The sequence below is a fragment of the Enoplosus armatus genome, chromosome 12 (genome assembly GCF_043641665.1).
Source record: "Enoplosus armatus isolate fEnoArm2 chromosome 12, fEnoArm2.hap1, whole genome shotgun sequence".
In the NCBI taxonomy this organism is placed as follows: domain Eukaryota; kingdom Metazoa; phylum Chordata; class Actinopteri; order Centrarchiformes; family Enoplosidae; genus Enoplosus; species Enoplosus armatus.
The window spans coordinates 4,609,387-4,628,698 of NC_092191.1; the positions used below are offsets into that span (position 1 = coordinate 4,609,387).

General features: G+C 44.4%; 1 protein-coding gene across 1 annotated transcript in view; it reads right to left on the reverse strand.

Moving 5' to 3' along the window:
* wdpcp (WD repeat containing planar cell polarity effector) overlaps nucleotides 1–19,312 on the reverse strand; it is an 80,141-nt gene that overhangs the window by 25,083 nt on the left and 35,746 nt on the right. Inside the window, 6 exon segments of the mRNA XM_070916042.1 lie at nucleotides 1,805–2,408; nucleotides 9,004–9,195; nucleotides 11,256–11,392; nucleotides 16,118–16,235; nucleotides 16,546–16,605; nucleotides 17,712–17,782. Coding sequence (XP_070772143.1) covers nucleotides 1,805–2,408; nucleotides 9,004–9,195; nucleotides 11,256–11,392; nucleotides 16,118–16,235; nucleotides 16,546–16,605; nucleotides 17,712–17,782 — 1,182 coding nt within the window.

The window sequence follows — 19,312 nt, forward strand, 5'->3', positions numbered from 1 at the left end:
CGAGCACCAGCTTGTGCAGTGGAGGAGAAGACCCACCTTTATGTTGTTTTTTCTGCTTTAGTATGCAATCAAAATAAAAATCAAATAAACATATAGTGGCTTGGGCTCTTGCTCTCTCTTGTTGTATACCCAGTTATGTAATTCTTCATTAAACATCAACAATATTTCACAAAAAAAAAAAAGACTATTTTCCTTGCGTGTCGTGCTGCACATTCCCTGGTCTGCCCTTCCACAGCCTGTACCGGTGCAGGCCCAGCCGCGGCCAACGTGTGCCCAGATGAGATAACTCGGTGCAGGCAGGAGGGTGGGGGTGGGGGGGCACCAGGGAGGGCTGCCTCCTATGGAAAAAAGGGAACTTGGAGCTTGGCCAAGTCTTTCTTCCTTGCCGCCTCCCGACTCACTCCTTCTGTCATGTAGCGGGCCTTATGAAACAAGTCAATACAGAGAAGGAGCGCAAGCAAACAAACAAATGAGTTGGAGTGTGTGTGTGTGCGTGTGTGTGTGCATGGAAGCACAGAAATAGAAGAATACACACACGTGTGTGTGTGGGGGGAAGAATTATCATGGAGAAAAGACGTGCAGTGACTTTCTTCATCAAAACCTTGGCAGACGATCAGAGGAGGGGAAGCTATTGTTGGAAGACACCCTCCCCTTTCCCTGTGCACACAGGCAAACGCAGTTGAATACACACAGTGAAGCACACACCCCTCCAACACACACAAACTCAAATGCACACAATCTTCTACGTTCCTCCATCCACCCCCACACTCCTGCTTTCAAACTTCAGCAGAGAGCTGCGTGCCACTGTCACATCTTCTTTCCAAAGTCACAATTAAAGACGCTGAATGTGTGTACGTGTGAGTGTGTTTGTTTGTGTATGTGCGTGTTAGGGGGTGAGGTGGCTGCTTCGGAAAAAATTTTGATTGGCAAACTTTATCTGGGGGCCCCGAGGGACTGCGCAGCCACTGTAAACGATTTATCGGAAAAATGCATCCCAGAATTCACCTGGGGGGCTCTTGCCCCGGGGCGATTATTGAATGACCTCTGAGAGCGTGACTCCTGCTAACCTCCCCGCCCGCCAACAAATTAACTTCCCTCAGCAGTGAAGAGGTCGACCCGTTCAGCAGCCATATTTACACAGTGGGGTTCAGATACAGTGTCAGATCCAAAACAGAGGAAGAGTCTCTGAAGGGAGGAGGGCACCTTCATTAGAGGAGAGGACTACGATGGTGTGGACGGTTTGTAAATCATTTTCTATTTAAACTCACTGCAATGTAAAGTAAAATTTAAAGAAATCTAAGGGTAGTTAATAAAACAGGAAAAACAATAGATTTCATAACAGCTTCTGGTGGACTTAACTTAAACTTTTAGTTTAAAGCAGAGTAAATGTTTGCACCACATATTTTTTCTTTCTTTCTTTGTGCATAAATCACTGTGGGGGACTCCTGAAATGATCAGGTCATTAATCAATTAATCGATTAACAGAAAATCACTAAACAACAATTTTGATAATCGATTTATGTCGCCAAACGTTTGCTTTGAACTTCTCAAATGTGAGGATTTTCTGCTTTTCTCTGTTTCTCTGAGACAAAACAAGCGTTTTCTGACATCTTCTAAACTAAACAATTAATCAGTTAATTGAAAAGCATTAATCAAAAGAGATTAATCAATAAAAGGAAATAATTGTTAGCTGCAGCCCTAATGTTGAGTTTTGTTTCTAGTTCACAAATATTCCAACGATTGTCACTTTGCAGGAGTGCAGTGGTTTGTTTTTTAAATGTTATTTTTGAGTCGTATTACCCACCTAGTCTGAATCTCAAGGCTGCTAGTGGTCCCCCATGAAAGACCAACATCAGGATATCTGTCCCCTCTGGGCCTCGTTCCAGGCCTGTCCCCCACCGCAGTCCCTCCAGGCCTCCACTGCAGCGCAGGTGCTGAGCTAGTCTTAGCGTGGCAGCTGAAGCTACTTCTTCTGCTACCAGTCCCATGCTTACAGGTGCCAAGCCCACATCAAAGCACATCAGCTCCCCCTGCCCTCCCCCTACCATGACCACGGCCCCAGCAGGGTGCCAAGCGAGGAGGGTGGGTGGCACAGGGCAAGGAGCCATGAGAGAGACCCCCCGCCGCTGGTCATACAGGACCAGGGAGGAATCACTTAAGCCCAGGAGAAGTGTGGTCTCAGAGGGGTGACGCGAGCAGGAGATGGGACGGGATGGTAGCGGGATGCGGGTGACAGACAGGCGGTGCAGGCGCTCTCGTGCACATTCGTACACACAGGTGTCAGCCCAGGACCCCTCTCTGAATCCTTGCGGTCCTGCAGGTAGCTCTACTGTTAGCAGCTGGTAGGGCTGGAGCAGGCTGAAGCGGCAGTCCAGTGGATTTCCTTCTGTCCGGACGGAGCTAAGCACCTTTCAGAGGGAGTAAATGTAGAGAAGAAGAAAAAGATTTCAGCGAGAGTTCAACTGATGCACACATGAACATCCTCCCTATGAAACTGATCTGATCCAATATCTCGATGAATATTTGATGGATTGCCATGAAATTTGGTACACACATTCATGTCTGAATTGTAATAAGTTTGTTGTTATGTGATGATGGTCCCCTGACGTTTCATCTAGTGCCAACATTTCACTTTGTCTAATACTAAAAACTAAAGACATTCCCATCTGACTCAGCTGTACTTTGTGTTTAGTGTTAGTTAGCATGCTAACACGCTAAACTAAGATGATAAGCAGTATACCTGCTAAACATCAACATGTTAGCATTATCATTGTGAGCATGAGGCTGCAAGGACTCTTGATTTGAGGGCTGACGTCTTCGTTCAGTATTTGGGGCCATTAGATATTGTAGCAAACTGAGCATAACATAGACCTATAGCACTGTTGAATTACCTGAGAAACATTAAGGTTACTTTCAATGAATTTACAGTGGGAAAAAGTATCTTCAGTTTCCCCCTCAGTAGTTAAGTTTCACTAAACGTTGTATAAGTAACACAACTGGAACTGGAACTGGAATCTCGTAGTTTTGTTGTTGTTTTAACACACATTATTTAGGAGTTGGAAGATGCTGACTTGTGCCAGTACTGTTAATGAGCGAACCTGTTTTTGAATAAAATAAGGAAGGAGAGAGCGAGAGAGAACATGTGAGAGACAGAGAAATGAGTCACACCATGGCAGCAGCCCCACACCCCCTGGAGATGGAGGAAATAGAGCCTTCCACTTTGCTCATAAACACACGGCTGTCAATCAAGACAGCTAATGATAAGAGCTCCATTTTAACTCAAGGTCAACAACAACTTCTCCCTGAGCATGCCACGGCTTGGCACCCGGCGATAAACAACCCTCTCTGTTTACCTGTGCGAGGAGCCAAGAGCTCAACACAAGACATGGTGAATGACAAGAAACAGGCCCTTTTCAATATTAAGAGGATGATACATGAAGAAAGCTTAGAATTATTTGACCATCAGTCACATCCAGAATTTAGAATATTCACTCCTGAACCACAACCAGTTGGTGGGAGCAGGCACAATGGCGGAGACAGGCCGTGTCACGGGTGGTACTGGCGATAAAACACCCACAAGGAACCAGGAACAGTAGGTGGATGACAGGAGACAACAGCCTGTACTAAACAGCAGCCCAACAGTTCCACAGTCACTAACAGAGCTTTTTAGGAGGGATTTCACCTTACCAAAGCCTCTATCAGAGCCCTGCATTGACCGTGGCAGCTTTGGCTAAATGAGCCCATTTCTTTTCGCCGTGCAGACAGAAAGAGGGATCTGCTGCCTGCCTGCCTTCCTTTCCTTTCACAAAGCTGCCCGGCCCAGTTTTTTGGCAGGCATTGCCAAAAAGGGACTTAGAGGGAGGAAGAGAGGAGTTTTTTTGCCTGCCCATGGTCTACAGCAGGAGAGAAGCAGATGACTGTCCTCCTGAAAGCTTTTTTTCCGTCTCCATAATCCCCCAGAGCTAGCTCCTGCTGCTCCCCAGGGGGTGGGTGCTGTGTGTGTATGTGTGTTTATTTGAGGCAGCAGGCAAGAGGGGCTCAATTCATGTAAGGGGTGGGGTTTCCTCAGGAGGGTGCGGTTCTCTGGATAGCTACATTTCTGCAGGGACAAAGTGACACATGCATTAAATAAACTTGCACGCAAACACATAGCAGGCGAGGGTCCATCGAGTCCATCCCACAGAATGCTGTCAAATCACAAGACCTACTTCAATTTCACAAACCCTGACCCCCCACCCCCTACCCCCCCCCACCCCCTCCAACCACATCTCATCCTCTCAGCTTTTCATCCCGTGCCCGGCTTGCTAGTGCCCGCTGCCCGCTGTGCCAGCATGCCACCGTGGCACCATCGGGGATGAGGTGCAGCTGATTCAGCTCTGCCTCCCCTGATAGGTGACCCTCCAAGGAAAGGAGAAGGGGGACAGTGTCAGCTACAGCTCGGAGGCAACCAGTAAATATGGCACGGTCTGGTTCAACCAATATCTCAAAGAGTTCAAGACCAATTTCTGTTTTATTTTGACACATAAACAAAAACTCACGCATGATGTCAGAGTATTTCATAAAAGTGCAATATTTAAAAGGATGCAGACACAACATTTATTACAGTCAGCACAGCAGCATTTTGACTCAGGGGCATTTTTAAGGCCTGTGCCTCCTTTTATATTTTATATATATATATATATGTGTGGACTGAGCAAAGGCAAGCAAAAGGCCCCTGAAGGCAACACAGCTGATTAGGAGATTAGCACATGGCACTCAAGACCTTCAGGGTTATGGGGTTTGAATCTTTCAAAACATAAACTCTTACTCTGCAAACACTCATGCTACCGTAAGCATGACGAGACATGAACATCAGATGATGACTTATAGATTCATCTGCAGCTGCATTAACGTATGAACTCTTGTTTCTTCTTCTTTAGCTAACCAGACGTCTCAGTCCGATGTGTGATTACTTGGGTGTACAAACCTCATACATTAAATATAATGGATATAATAATACAAATGTTCTTTCAGGGCATTAATCTTACAATACAGACTGAGGCTGTGACGGCAGCTCTTTTATTATTTTTAAAGCAACAATTTGCTCCCCTGTTTTACAAACTACTACATGAATACAGTGTAATAAAAAATCATTTTGGAACTCAAAACAACAGCCACTCGTTAAAAGAAGTGCAGAGAAGGGACATCTGAAATACAGTGTGCACGTGTCATTTTAATATATTCATAAAAGCAAAGCTTCGTTTGCCTGTGAACTCCAGAGTATATTGTGGCATGTGAGCGTACTGTATTCCCTGATTCCCCGGCTCTGAGAGCATAAAATAAAATAAAAAAGATGAATAAGGTCAAGAGAGGGAGTGAGGAAGTGAGTGAAAGCTATGTGCAAGAGAGACTGAAAGAGAGGGATACAGACAGAAAGAAATATGCACAAAAGATGACGAGAAAGACTGGGAATGGAGGAGGAAGAGGAGAGAGAGAGAGAGAGAGAGAGAGAGAGAGAGAGAGAGAGAGAGGCCTCTAGTAAGTAGCTTCCTACTGGTTATTGGTTTCAGTGACTGGTCAAAACTATTCTTCTCCATTCTTCTTGTCTCCCTCTCGCCAGCACCTTTTTTCCCCCTCCGTGGCGCGAAAGATAAAGCGGACGGGCCCAACTGTGTGGCTGGCCCTTGTTCACAGCAGTGGCCTTTTGAAGCCAATTTTCCAGCTCACGGAGCAGAGAAAGACAGGGAGAGACGGGTGGAGAGAGAGACGGAGGGACTCGGAGGAGAGTCGAGGGATGAAGGGATGAAGGGATGGGGGGGGTGGGGGGGGGTGTTGGGGAGGGGAGTGGGGGGGGGGGGGGACTGGGAAGTTTTAGGTGTGTGAATTAGGGTTAGTGTTGAGGTACTGATGTGAGAAAATGCACGGGCACAGCGGGATTACTAAACAAAATGTTCCTCGCACTTATTCGTCATAATTGGTACCACTGAGCATAATTGTAGTACGGAGGGAACATTATTCACTAGACCCGAAACTGTAGCAGCAGTGTTTCCTGTGTGATTTTTACAAAGCAGTGGAGCTTGGGGGTAATTCTGCACTTTGGATTCCACACCCGACCCTTTCATGGTCCAAATTATGATCACGGAGCTTTGCTGAAAAAGTGCTTTCTACTGTACATGCTTTAATTCTGCACATTAAGTGCAGCTTTTTATGTTTTAGAGGCAAAATTTGCCATTTTACACTGTTAATTTAGCTTCTAATACACTCTTAATCATAGCAGTTGTGAAGGAGATGCAGTACTGAATGCATTTTTAATTTCTATGCGATTATATATTCTTTCTATACAGATGATTTAATTTAAAGGTCTTTCAAGGACAATCTGTTTAGGTTTTTGCTTGTTTTGCAAGAGAAAAATGCCACGCAGCTCAGTGCTGAAGTCAATAATAATTAAAAGACAACAGAAATCACACAAATGCAGATCAAACACCTGCAGAGGAACTGTTGGGTGACAGATAACAGGATAGTCATAGGCTTTAAAAACAAAACAAGTGTACGTTCACAAACATACAACCACAAATAATCAAATATGACTAAAAAAGCAAGAAAACATTCATCTGGTGTTTTCTTTTCATTAAGATTATTAAGGTTTGTGTGTGTGTTTGTGGGGGGGTTAAGGGAGGGAAGCATGAAGGAGGGATAATTAAAAATGTTAACTGGCTGCATAAAAACGAACTATGTAGGCTATGTGTTTTCTCTCCTTCCCACCCTCCACCCCCTGTGTGCCGTGGCTCCACTTATCAGCATGAGGAGGGGGGGGCATACGAATTAAGACCACATAGGGAAAGAAATCAGACTTTTTTAAATGCCGAGAGACTGGCTAGAAAATTGGCTTAGTGCGGCAGATAGCGAACCGAACAAAAGGAACATATATATGAGCTTGAAGTGATTGAAGTAGCTGGCGTCTCCTGATGTGTGCCCGGCGTTTGATTCCCGCCACGGCTCTTACATAAACTGCTCGCTTAATTTCACACCGCGCATCTGAAAAATGACAACAAACGCTTTCATTAGAGCGCGATGCCGCAGCCCCACGAAGAGACTTTAATGTTCTTGAAGCGTGGAGGAAGGGAGGAGGAGAGGTGTACGGGGGAGGGGGGGTGCAGACAGAGAGAATAAACTAGGTGAAGGAGTGTGATAAATGTGGAGAGCGTTCCAAAAACAAGAAGCGGAAAAAGCAGTGAACAACATCTGCTTTGCTTATTTCAATATTCAAGCCCCCCCCCCTCCCTCATTCTCTCCTGCGTGATTTTGTTTTCCTAGCATGCAATTGGTAACGCTCATCTCTCCTCCCTCTCGCAGACTCTCTCCCTTCCTTCTCTGGTGTGGTGAATATTTTGCATATGCTTACAGGAGGCACGAGGAGTAGAGTTAAGCCCGGTTTGGTAATTTGGGATCTTTCATCTGCTTTCGGCACAAGGCCAATCCTACGTTGACACAGAATCGGGTCACGGGTAGGGTTTTGCCAGAGGCCATGAGGACGTGCGTCTAAGCATATGTGTGTGTGTGTGTGTGTGTGTAGGCGTTCTCCTTCACGCTGTACCACAGCTTAGCTCTCCTGCTTATTTCATATGGTGATGCATGGAGGTGCAACACAGAGGTGCCACCCTTGAGGTGACTAACGCACCGTCCCCAATCCCATCCACGACAACACAGGTCTCACTCAAAACAGCAGCTTTGTTGCCTTATTCACTGTGTGTCCTCACTCTGTGTGTGTGTGTGTGTACAAAAATGTCAAAATACAGCTGGAGTTATGATGTGTGTAGTGGGTTTAAGGCTTCAAACAGCCTGAAAGGTATTAAAAAACCTTTTTGTCATGGGCATACACAATCGTACGCTTTGTTCTGTCTCATTTCTTTACTTGCTTTGTTTACTGTATTTAATCAGTACAATTATTAGTTAGATTTAGCTGAGCTCTAAAGTCTTGTGAGACATGCTTATAATGAGAGCTGGTGTAAAAAAAAACTATTTGATTTAATCAGAAAGAGCCAGTAAGAAGGAAGACAAACAACCCCCCCATGTCTTCACTTTATCACCTGCTCAAGGTGGCAGTGCAACAGGCAGGTGAATGGTGTGGCTTTTGGTAAGCCAAAGCCCCATTGTTTTCATATCTCTGTCCATGACACGTATCATATTCACATCATATTCTTTAAAACTCCCTAAATAAGCCAAACCTGATGAGAAATTTGGAAGAAAAAGCTCTGCTGTTCCTGTCTGGAACACATTTTCCTTCAACGAACGAGACACTTAGTGTGAAAGTGATAGGCTAAAAAGGTCACAACAAAGGCATTAAGTGAAGTGAGGTGACAACAAACACATTTCATAGTTAATTCTACATGCGTCCATCTGGTTTCTGTCAGTTGTAGCAATGTCCTGATCAGGCCTGGTGGGATGTGTAAACCTTACAGTGTGCGGGTCTCCTTCCAGTTTGAAGTGCCCAGAATACGTCCATAAGAGGAGTCTCAGCTGCATCCTGATCAGATGACTTTCAAGTGGAGATGCAATGGTTCTAGTCTGAGCTCCTACTGCTTTAAATATATTGGAGGTGGGCTGTCAAATTGGGAGCTTTACCATCAGCCTCATCTTCATCTTCACTATGACAGCTCGGTACAACACCTGGTGTCCAGCTGGTGATTTCACGCTCAATCTTACAATCACAATCAAACAACACTTGAAATCCTTCATTTTGGGCAGCAACTTGCTCCCACACGAAGGTCCTGAGGTCACGAAACAGGACACTGTACGAGAACATACTCAAGTCTTTGCTCCAGTTGTACAAGAAACCCCACAGCTTGTTGCAACAGCACACAGTAACCCCACAAGACGACAAAACACACACAGGCTGGAAGGACAAACTCTATCGAGCCCTCCAGTGTGCTTGGAGGGAAAGTTTTGTGGCTCCATGGGTACCCAGAGTTAACTATCCATAACTCCCCTCTGTGAGTGTGTGTGTGTGTGTGAGTGTGTGCGTACCTTGAGGCCTTCACTGGGTGAGCAGCTGAGCAGGACCAGGTTGTTCCTGTGCGTGTTTGTGGGAGTCCAGGGCCACAGCTCCTCACCGGGCTCGTCCAGGTTCCGCCAGCAGAGCGCCACATCCTGGAGACGGTTGAGACCCAGGCGTCTGTGGAGCCTACGCCCCCGCCCACTCATGTCCACACACGCCACCTAGACATGGAAATACACACACACACACACACACACACAAATACAGAGTATGCACGAAGAAGAGAGTCAAAATAAAACATATTATGAAGAAGTTATCAGAGTATCTTAGTGATTCACCTGCCTGGCCTGTGTTAACACCTGAGGGCTCTGAAACTTCCACATCTGTAGCCCCAAATATCTCCTGTCCTTCCCCCATCCTGTTTTTGTTGATGTCTAAGGTTGTTTTTTATCTTCCATTATTAATGTGTGTGTGTGTGTGTGTGTGTGTGTGTGTGTTTCGTTCTGTCGGGCTTGTTGTTTTAGTGATGTGCATATTTTTGGGAAGGTCCGCCACGCTCTACGGGCCACAACAAAGAGACGCACAGTAATGAGCTCTCGTGGCGCTGTATTAAGCAGTAGAAACACACACACACACACACACACACACACACACACAAGAATGCATTTATGTATGCACACAAATACACATGTGCATACATATAGAGGCACTGGTGTAAAAAGCGTATATAAACACACACTTTTATAGATATAAAGGGCGCACACACACACACACACACACACACCATTAAACAAACAGTGCTCTATCCAGAAGCACTTTTAATGCAGGTGAAATTGCAGGTCTTACACTGTGACCCTGCCTTTCATGTACACCACAGCTCATTCCTTCTTCACACACACACACACACACACACACACACACACACACACACACACACACACACACACACAATCATACAGGCCTTTCATACACTCCATATCTCCAGTCACACTCACTAACACAATGAATCAGCTACCAGAGTCGATGGCTAACACGCAGACATTAGCACACACACACACAACCATACACACACATGTCCATGACCTCAGTCACAGTGCAGGAGTGGCGAGGACCTGACAGGGGGCAGGTTGTAAAATCAGTAATAAAAAACACACAACCTCCTCAGTATAAAAATGGTTTAAAAGCACAGAAACATGCAGAAATTAGTAAATCGACAAGCTGTACTGTATGAGTAGAGCAGATTCAAGGTTCAGTGGTCCATGTCTGCCCTTCTTGCCCCCTTGGGGGGGGATATTTGCTTTGGACACAAAATACAGAGACGAATTAAAATGATGGAAGTACATCTGATGATAAAGGGAACAAAGAATTGCCCCAAACAGCTGAATGGGAGATCACTGACAGATTAGAAATGGAAAAGAAGAAAAACAATATATCAGAAAATCACTGGGGTTAATAACACACTCTATCTGCCCCCCCCCCCCCCCGCATGCCCCCTCCATCCCTCCATCCCTACCCATCTCTTCCCTCTTCTAGTCTTTTTTTTTTGCTGGCGTTTGCTGGTCAGCAATAATCAAAAACCACTTTCTGTGGGCCGGATTAGTTTAGCCCCCCCCTCAACGCCCCCCACTCTCCCTTCTCCAGCTTAGCCCACTGGACCAGGGCGATGTGTATGTGGTTGTGCATGTGTGTGTTTGTTGTGGGGGATGGGTAGTTGGGCGTGCGTGTGCACACGTGTGTATGTTGCAGGTTGCATGCACAACCATTGACAGAGGTGTGGGGTGTACAATATGGGGTGGGGGCTGGGGGGGGGGGGGGGTGTCTTATCAGGACTCTGCTTCTGGAGACAGACGCACGGCAGGAACTATTGCTTTTATACACACCAACATGCACACGCACACACACACACACACACACACACCCACACATTAACAAAAAGGGCCTGGCAGTAATGTGATAATGCCAGGGTTAGCGGTTAGCCAGCTAGCGAAGGAGGACACAGTGTAGTTTTGTTTTGGGGGTGGGAAGAACGGGACGGCACATAATCAGACCTGTTACTAACACCTACAAGAACACCTCCAGATCAGACTGCCTCTCAATACACACCTTTATGAGAGATTAATGGACAGAAACTGGAAAGGTGTAGAGAGTTAGAGGCGGACTGGGCGTATCCTCACTGAACCTACTCACACTTTGTTGGATATACGAGTATCAAAAATCACCAAGCTAAATGAACACAACTACACATTACTCATCCACACTCCATCAATGCGTTCTACTGTACCTTGATTTCAGAGGGTGAGAGTTTGTCTGTTCGCCTGCCAGTCTCTGGGGAGTCCTGGTTCTTGTGGTTGAGGTAGACTGCAGCCACTTGGCTCTGCTCCAGGAAGGAGAGCAGAATCAGCCTGTCGCTCAGCACCGCTGCGAATGACATCACCGCACTTGATTTGTTTTGATTCACAACAAAAAACACACTGTATACTGTTGAGGCGACACTTTAAGTTTCCTTTCAAGGTCATAAATCAAACAAACACATACACTGATTTCTACACAGTTGGGTTTTTGTCTTACAATATTTTCATGTAAACGTGGTGTCTTGAATGATACTTGGAAACAGAAATTGGCATAAATGGAAAAATGTGACTGAAATCAGTAACTAATCTAGAACAATAACGATTCTATTGCACAGGAGCTCGGTGAAAAGGGGAGACGTGACACACCCAGTAGCCAGACAAACATTCACTGATGGATATTTCTTTCATTCCTTTATTGGTTTTATCGATGAGGCCAATTTGGGACCCAGAAGGAATGACATTAACTTGCTTAGGGAACTTTCAGAAGCTTAAATCCATGAGGAATAAAATATTTAAGAGAGTTTTTACAGTTGTTTTTAGAATAATTAAATAAAGGTTTTGTAGTTTTAAACTGTATTAAGCTGTATTTTAAATCATTTTAATTGGTTTTTATGTGATGTTTTTTGCTGTTTGTTTCATTTCGTTGTGCACTTTTATTGTGAGGTTTCCGTGTCTAGCTGTCATCGGATAACTGATAAACATTCAGCCGTCTTTATATCGGCTGTGTTGTTATCACCAAGATAAAGGCCCCGTGTGGAAACATGTTGGACTCTTCCAGTTAGTTAGCTAGAGATGTTTATTTTTTCCACTTAGCGTCCATTAACATCCACACAGTTGATGGAATGAAACAATTAACATTCACTTACTGGTTTGATATGAACATAGTGGAAGAAGTGTGTTCCTACTGCCACAACTATTTCTGCACCTGCTAATCAAATTTTGATTCTGAGAATGTTTTCTAAATGTTCTCCTCTATGTTGTCACTTCATTATACTGCAGTGCTGTTTATCATTATCCCTGTTATACTGTATAATTTAGTTTTGGTAAGTTTGGAGAGGGAGGACAGAAGTTTCAGTCTTTCTCCGTCTGCCTCCCCTTCTCTCTTCTTTCTTACTCTTTCCCTTTCACCTAATTTTCCCTTCCCACATCCTTCCCTCTCCTCTCCACTTCCTCCTGTATTCTTTGTATCTCTTTCCTCCCCTGTTCTCCTCTCTCTTCCCCTGTCAGTGTACTGCTGGCTCTAAGGCCTTTTTGTGGTAGAAGAACACACTTGATCCTGTTCAACTCTTCAGGAGCAGCATGGAAACGCTGATTAGCAATTAAGCCCCCCTCTCCTTCAAATTAATCTGTTTATGAAACCAATTAAATGGAAAGGAAGGGGGGTTGTTACACATGTCTCTCAGATATGCTGCTTTGAGTTGAACGAGTAAGGCTGCACCCCGAGATTTAGAAATCTAACCGCCAATTAACCATGGCATGTGCGTATTTATAAACGTGCGGGTATTGGTATGATTACACTTCAAATCATCCTGTTGTGTGAAAATTTCAAATTAATATGCAAATATTCACGAGGGAAGTGAAACATCGCTTGAAAATACAGAAAAACTAGCATCTTAAATCAGGTCAATTGAGTCAGTGTGTCCCTATGTTGAAGTTGGATTATGAAGCATTTGTAATGAAAACTGGTTCAAGGCTTAAACCATTACAAAATACAGCCATTAACGAAGCCTTGGCTTTCTGAAACAACGTTTAATGCAATAGTAAGCGTCTTTGTAATAGATTACAGACAAATCAAGTTAAATGCAGTTTAGTATTGATCTCTATGGGTGTCTATAAACGGGATTAGGTTTAATCCCATTCATTCCCGAATGAAGGAGGGGATATGAAAGCAGTCTGTGGCCCAATCTGGGACCAGGTGGCTGATTTGGCATTAAGGGCCAGACCTTCATGACCCACCCTGATACACCCCCCAGACACACACACACACACACACACACACACACACACACACAGTGTATACATGTATACATTCATACTTACCCTCTAGACACATACACATGGACAGATAGCTACATATACATTCATACATGCAAGCCTGCAACCACGCTGTATGCATTCCCAGTTACACACGCCAACACACACACACACACACACACACATGCATGCATTCACACCCACAAGCATAAAACAAACCAACCACATGTTAAAACTTACACACAGTCTCTTTGACATACACACACACACACACAGTCCTCTAAATCCATTTAATGCCATCTCCTCAGCAGCATGTTGACATAAGAGGCCAATGGGCTTAACCAAAGCACATTTAAACATGGGTAAATGAAACCGGCTATGAAAAAAATCACTTAAGGATGCTTAATCGTGGAGCATATGCGCAGCTTGGCCCAGCCACCGGCCAAACGAAAGCCAGTAATACTTTGATGGTGTAAAATATGTGTAATCTACTGCTCTGTATGATGCAATCAGAGCTCATGGTGGAAACAGGAAGCTAACAGGCATTGAGGATGCAAAGTTTAAGAGAGGACAGTAAGCCTGCTTTGTCACATCGTGAAACAAAAACAGACCTGGCGGCCGTTGCCTGTTGTCTCGGAGAAGCAAATAAGTAGCAGCAAATCAGAAAAGAGGATTTTCTTCAGCATTCAAATACTGAAAACCTTTTTGTTTTAGAAAGTTGTCAGATACTGTTCTGAAAATGTAAACAAATTCTCCATCATTTCAGTCTCTTACATTTCAATTTAAGATTTTACTAGAGCTGAAACGATTAGTTGATTAATCCACAGAAGAAAGAAAATGAATCCGCAACTTTTTAGATAATTGAGAGTTCATTTTTCAGCTTCTCAAATATGAGGATCAAATATGAGGATTCATAAAATAATAATAAAAAAAATATCTTTTGGTTTGAGACAGTTGGTCGGATTGAACAAACAATTTAAGGACTTTTGGCTCTGTGAAGTTGTGACATGCTTTTTTCACTACTTTTTGACGATTTACATAGACTTAACGATTAACTGAGAAAAGACTTGACAGATTAATCGATAATGAAAATAATGATATTATATTATATATTACATTATATTGAATACAGAAATGTACACAGACAACAGTGAGACACTTCTACATAGCAAATGTCACAACACCAAACACACACACACAATTAAACCAGACACAACTTGGTTGTAATTGTAAACTGTTTCAGTAATTGTACGTTGTAAATGTGTTCAACGGTGTGATCTGGTCTGGCTCTCTACTCTAATTGTCTCAGGCTAATTTAACAAGTGACAGATGTGAGAACAGCCTCTAACCTACACACACACACACACATACACACACACACACACACAATCCCCAGAACCCACCCTCTCACAACCATTACTCTAATAATTAGTGCCTCTGAGGCTTTGAATGGAGCGCAGTGGGAGGTGAGTGGGTGTATGTGTACCTGGGTGTGTGTGGGTGTGTATGAGAGTACCTCAGTATTTGCCATTGTGTGTGTGGGCGTGTGCATGTGTGTTCCAGTCTCTGTGTGCCTGTAAATGTGAGTGGACATACAGTAAGTGCTTGATGGTCTATGTAAAAAAAAAAAAAAAAAAGTCTGTGCGTCTGTAATTACATATGTTCGCATGTGAGAACGAGTGTGTGTAAGCCTGTGTGTGTGTGAGAGAGTGTGTGTGTGTGTGAGAGAGTGTGTGTGTGTGTGTGTGTGTGTGTGCACTATGGGGGCTTTATCAGGTGTCTGGAGACCCCGGACGGAAGCAGGGAGGGCGGTGTTATGAACAAATAATTGATACAGAAAGAAAGAAATAATTAGCAGATTTGGGCCGGTGTCCACGGCCCCTTATTCTCTCCTGCCAGGTCTGCGGAGCGAGGGAGCGCAGTGTGAGGGGGGCGGTGCTCCCTGGAGGAACGCGCGATGGAGGAAAAACACTGATGGATGCTCTTAAGGGAAGGCCCCTGGACACACACAGCACAAAAGGATTTGCCCGCAATTAGCTAGCAGAGTTGCCTCGCTCACCTGTGGCACCTGTTATGTGTGTGAGGCGGCGCATGTGTGAGAGAGTGTTTGCGTGACAAAGTGGCGAGGAGAGTGGGGATTGTGTGTGTGTGTGTGTGTGTGTGTGTGTGTGGTAGATGTCAAGCTGCATGTGTGGTGAGCAGGTGTAAGCACACAGTCGGTGCTGACAGTGTGAGAGAAAGTGCGTGGTAAATGCTTTTGTGTTTTTAAAATACGGAACATTTAAATGCAAATATCTTTGTTTGTTTGTTTGTTTGTTTGTTTTGTTTGTTTGTGTGTGTGTGGCTGTGGGACTGTGTGCAGAGATAGGTAGCCCAGCCATGTGGTTGAAACAATGATGTTTGTGTCCTTAAATCTGCTTAAACCACGGCGAACCTCTGGAATATACACATGAAAACCATAATTTCATTCGGTGAATGCAAAAATCGCAACAATACAGCTGCTATAATAGGCATGATGGTTATGCAACAGCTCTAATTAGCATCAGCAGCACCAAAGTAACCAAAACACAGTCAAAAATGTCTGAAGGCTTTAATGCACTGGGTACCAATGCTGGATTAAAGGGTAAAAAACACTGAATTAAAGAAATAAACCTGTATTGTATATATTGCATTACAATGGCAGAAAAGCAAGCTCCATGGACCTTAATGTTAAATAAACACTGAGGGTCAATGGTTCTTTGACCAACCAGACTGATTCATAGTGGGACTTGGTCATTGTTATTTACAATGTGTGTGTGTGTGTGTGTGTGTAACAAACCATCAGTCACTGTGTTGGCTGGTAGTCGGCCCACTAATGTGCGGTCAACACACACTTGTTTGAGCTGAGGTCCATTATTTAGGGTCAGGGTCACCAGAATGCCACTGCTGAGCATCACCTGCAAGGTAGGTACCACACACACACGCACGCACACACACACACGAGAGACATAAGACAAATCTACACATTTCAAACATTACACACGAGGCTTGTTTATACCTGGGCAAGCGACATGAGAATTAAAACTAGTATTACAGTTCAGTGAAGCTCTTTATCTGAGGCCTGGTCTGGGCGGACCATGGGAGGTTCGTTCAGCTTCTGCCACTATCTGAACCTGAAAAGAGGTGTGTGTGGGTGTGTGTGTGTGTGTGTGTGTGTGTGTGTGTGTGCACGCATGCGGTGGGTGGTGGGCTGAGGAGGGTGTGTACCTGGCAGCAATGCTTGTTCCTCCATCTGGTGTGAACGCAGGTGTTGGTCTGCAACAGTTCCTGAATGAGCATGAAAGATAAACACAGAGAGAGAGACAGTGAGAAAAACAGAACAAACAGAGGTGAACTGGATGCAACCAGTAACCACATGAACACAGACCTGACGCTGTTCTGATGCTGAGAGCAACACAGAATTGGGTTTAAACAGGTAGTTTAAATGTGTCATTTCTGACAACAGATTGAAAATGTACTCTGTGTCTGTGCTTGCCTCCACCAAAGTTGTGAAACAGTGACTTTTGGTGTAATGAATCAGCAAGTTTCCATCTGTCTGTAATGACAGTGCCGCCCATACTTGCATTAATTATCTTGGTGGTACACCGGGCCAGACACTTAACACCACAGGTGGGCTCTGCAGCAGTTCCTGCTCACGGAGGGGTGGGAGAGAGTTGAAAGAGGATGCAGGTAAGGACTGCTTGTGTGTGTGTGTGTGTGTGTGTGTCTGAGAGTGTGTGTAAGGTCAGTCATTCCTGCCACATTCCAAACCCAGCTGGGGTGATTGGATGGGAGGAGAGAGGGACGGAGAAGGAGGAGGAGGCTGGGGTGTGGAGGTGAGCTGGGGTGTTTCTAGTTTCAGACAATGGTTACGGGTGAGAGGAAGGAGGTGGATGGGTGGGGAGTGTGTGTGTAAGTGTGAGTGAGTTTGTGTGTGTGTGTGTGTGTGTGTGTGTGTGTAACAGCCACAGACAGGTTCCGGCAAACAAAGCTAGGTCTGTACTGCCACAAGTACAGAGGGGACGAGGGGGGGAGGAAGAGGCGGAGGAAGAGGGGGATGAATGAGGGGAGAGGAAGGGAAGGAGGAAGAGAAGGAGGGAGGAAGAGAAGGGATGAGGGGGCAGCCTGCAGCCCCCTGATCCCCTCAAATATCCCCCTCGATGACAGAGCTCAGCCGAAAGAGAGGTGATGAGAGAGGAGAGGGAGAGAGGAGAACAAACGGGAACGACAAGGAGAGTGAAGGGAGAGGGAGAAAAGAAAGAGAATGCCCCTATTTGTTAATCAATCGGCCGTTTCGGAAAGGGAAAACTCCGAAAATCCCCAGAGGGAGGAAGAAGACAGGGGGGGAGGCCTGGAGGGGTGGCAGTGGAAGGTTTAACAGAGGAGGCGGGTACCTCCAACTCCTTCAGCGAATCGCGTAGCTTCTCCGGTCGGCGGTTCCTGGGGGTCCACGAATGGCCTCGAGCTGCGAAGGAAAAACACGAGAAGAATCTGAAGATCATGTGACTTGAACTTTTAAACACTGACATAGGAGAAATCTTTTCTCTTTTTTTTTCTTTAAAAAACAAAAAGGCCCTCATGGGAATTCAGAAGAATGTGGCACCAAAAACCGGAAAAGGGTAACAGGGTTGAACTTTGTATCTGGGTTAAAATCTAAGTATGAAAAGGAATAAAGGGTGGTGACAAGACGGTGGAATAAAGAGACGCAGGTACATCAAGCAGGCGTTCCAAAATGCAAAGCTGAATCAGTTCTGAATGTTTACAGAACTTTGGTTCCATTTTGACCACAGGGACAAATCCTGAATCGCAAACGACGAGCTGACAAATCGATTAGTCGATCAACAGAAAATGTTTTGACTGTTTTGATAATTTGCCGTTTCCAGCTTCTCGAATGTGATGATTTTCTCTGTTTTCATACTGATGTAAATTGATTGGTTTTGGACTGTTGATCGGACAAAACAAGCAAGTTGAAGATGTCACCTTGAGACCTGGAAAATTGCAAGTAACGTTTTTCACAAATTTCTGCCAATTTATAAACAAAAGAATTTATTGATGAACTGAAATATAATCAACAGGTTAATCATGTATAAATGCAATCACTGCCCTAGTATCACTTCTATACTACACATTGACTACAAATGAGAAGCTACATGGGAACAACTTCAATTCTCAAGAGTGTCTAAATGTAATGTTTATTATTTTGTAGGGACAAGAATATAACATGAATCAATGCTACATAGGACAGCTTTACAGGAGAGGCTAGTTTGCAATGCCTTTAAAAATACACAAAACTGAACAAGAAGATATGTTAAAAAAACAGCACAAAACACAAACAATGATACCATAAAATTACCATATAACTCAATGACAAGTAGCATATCTACTTTTTGTCATGATCCATTGTAAGCTCTGTGGCTAAGGAGTTCCACATATTGATCCCACAAACAGCAAAAGCCCAAATGAGGACTTACGAAAGGGCACATTAAGGTTCCCCATAGATGCACCCTGGGTCACTGAGCCAGAAACCCTGCGAGGAACCAACAGGAAGCTGAGGAACCTGGTTATTTAGGCATTAATGGATGAATTTAAAATGAGCAAATTTAACGAAATGATCAAAGTATACGGCAGTGGTGATCCTCCTTATGAGTCTGACGCCGGCTTTGCATACGTACCAGCAGCTATGTCGCTCATTTAGTTTTATGTTTAAAACCCAATGTGAAACCACTACTTACTATGTAGAAACTACATTGATGTAGTTACAAGTTTTATATTTCTGACCACCATATCCCCAAAGCAGCAAAAGTCTGAAGTCTGCTGCTTACAGATTGATGTAGCTGCACCAAAGGAGTGAAAATATTGAAAGCAAAATGTCCCTTCAAAAACACACACACACTGGTCCTTGAGGAGAAGCAAATATTTAATCGTGAGGACTTTTGGTGCTCTTGAGTTGAGTTATCTCCCAAATGCAACCTCACAGTTAGCAGCACATATCTCA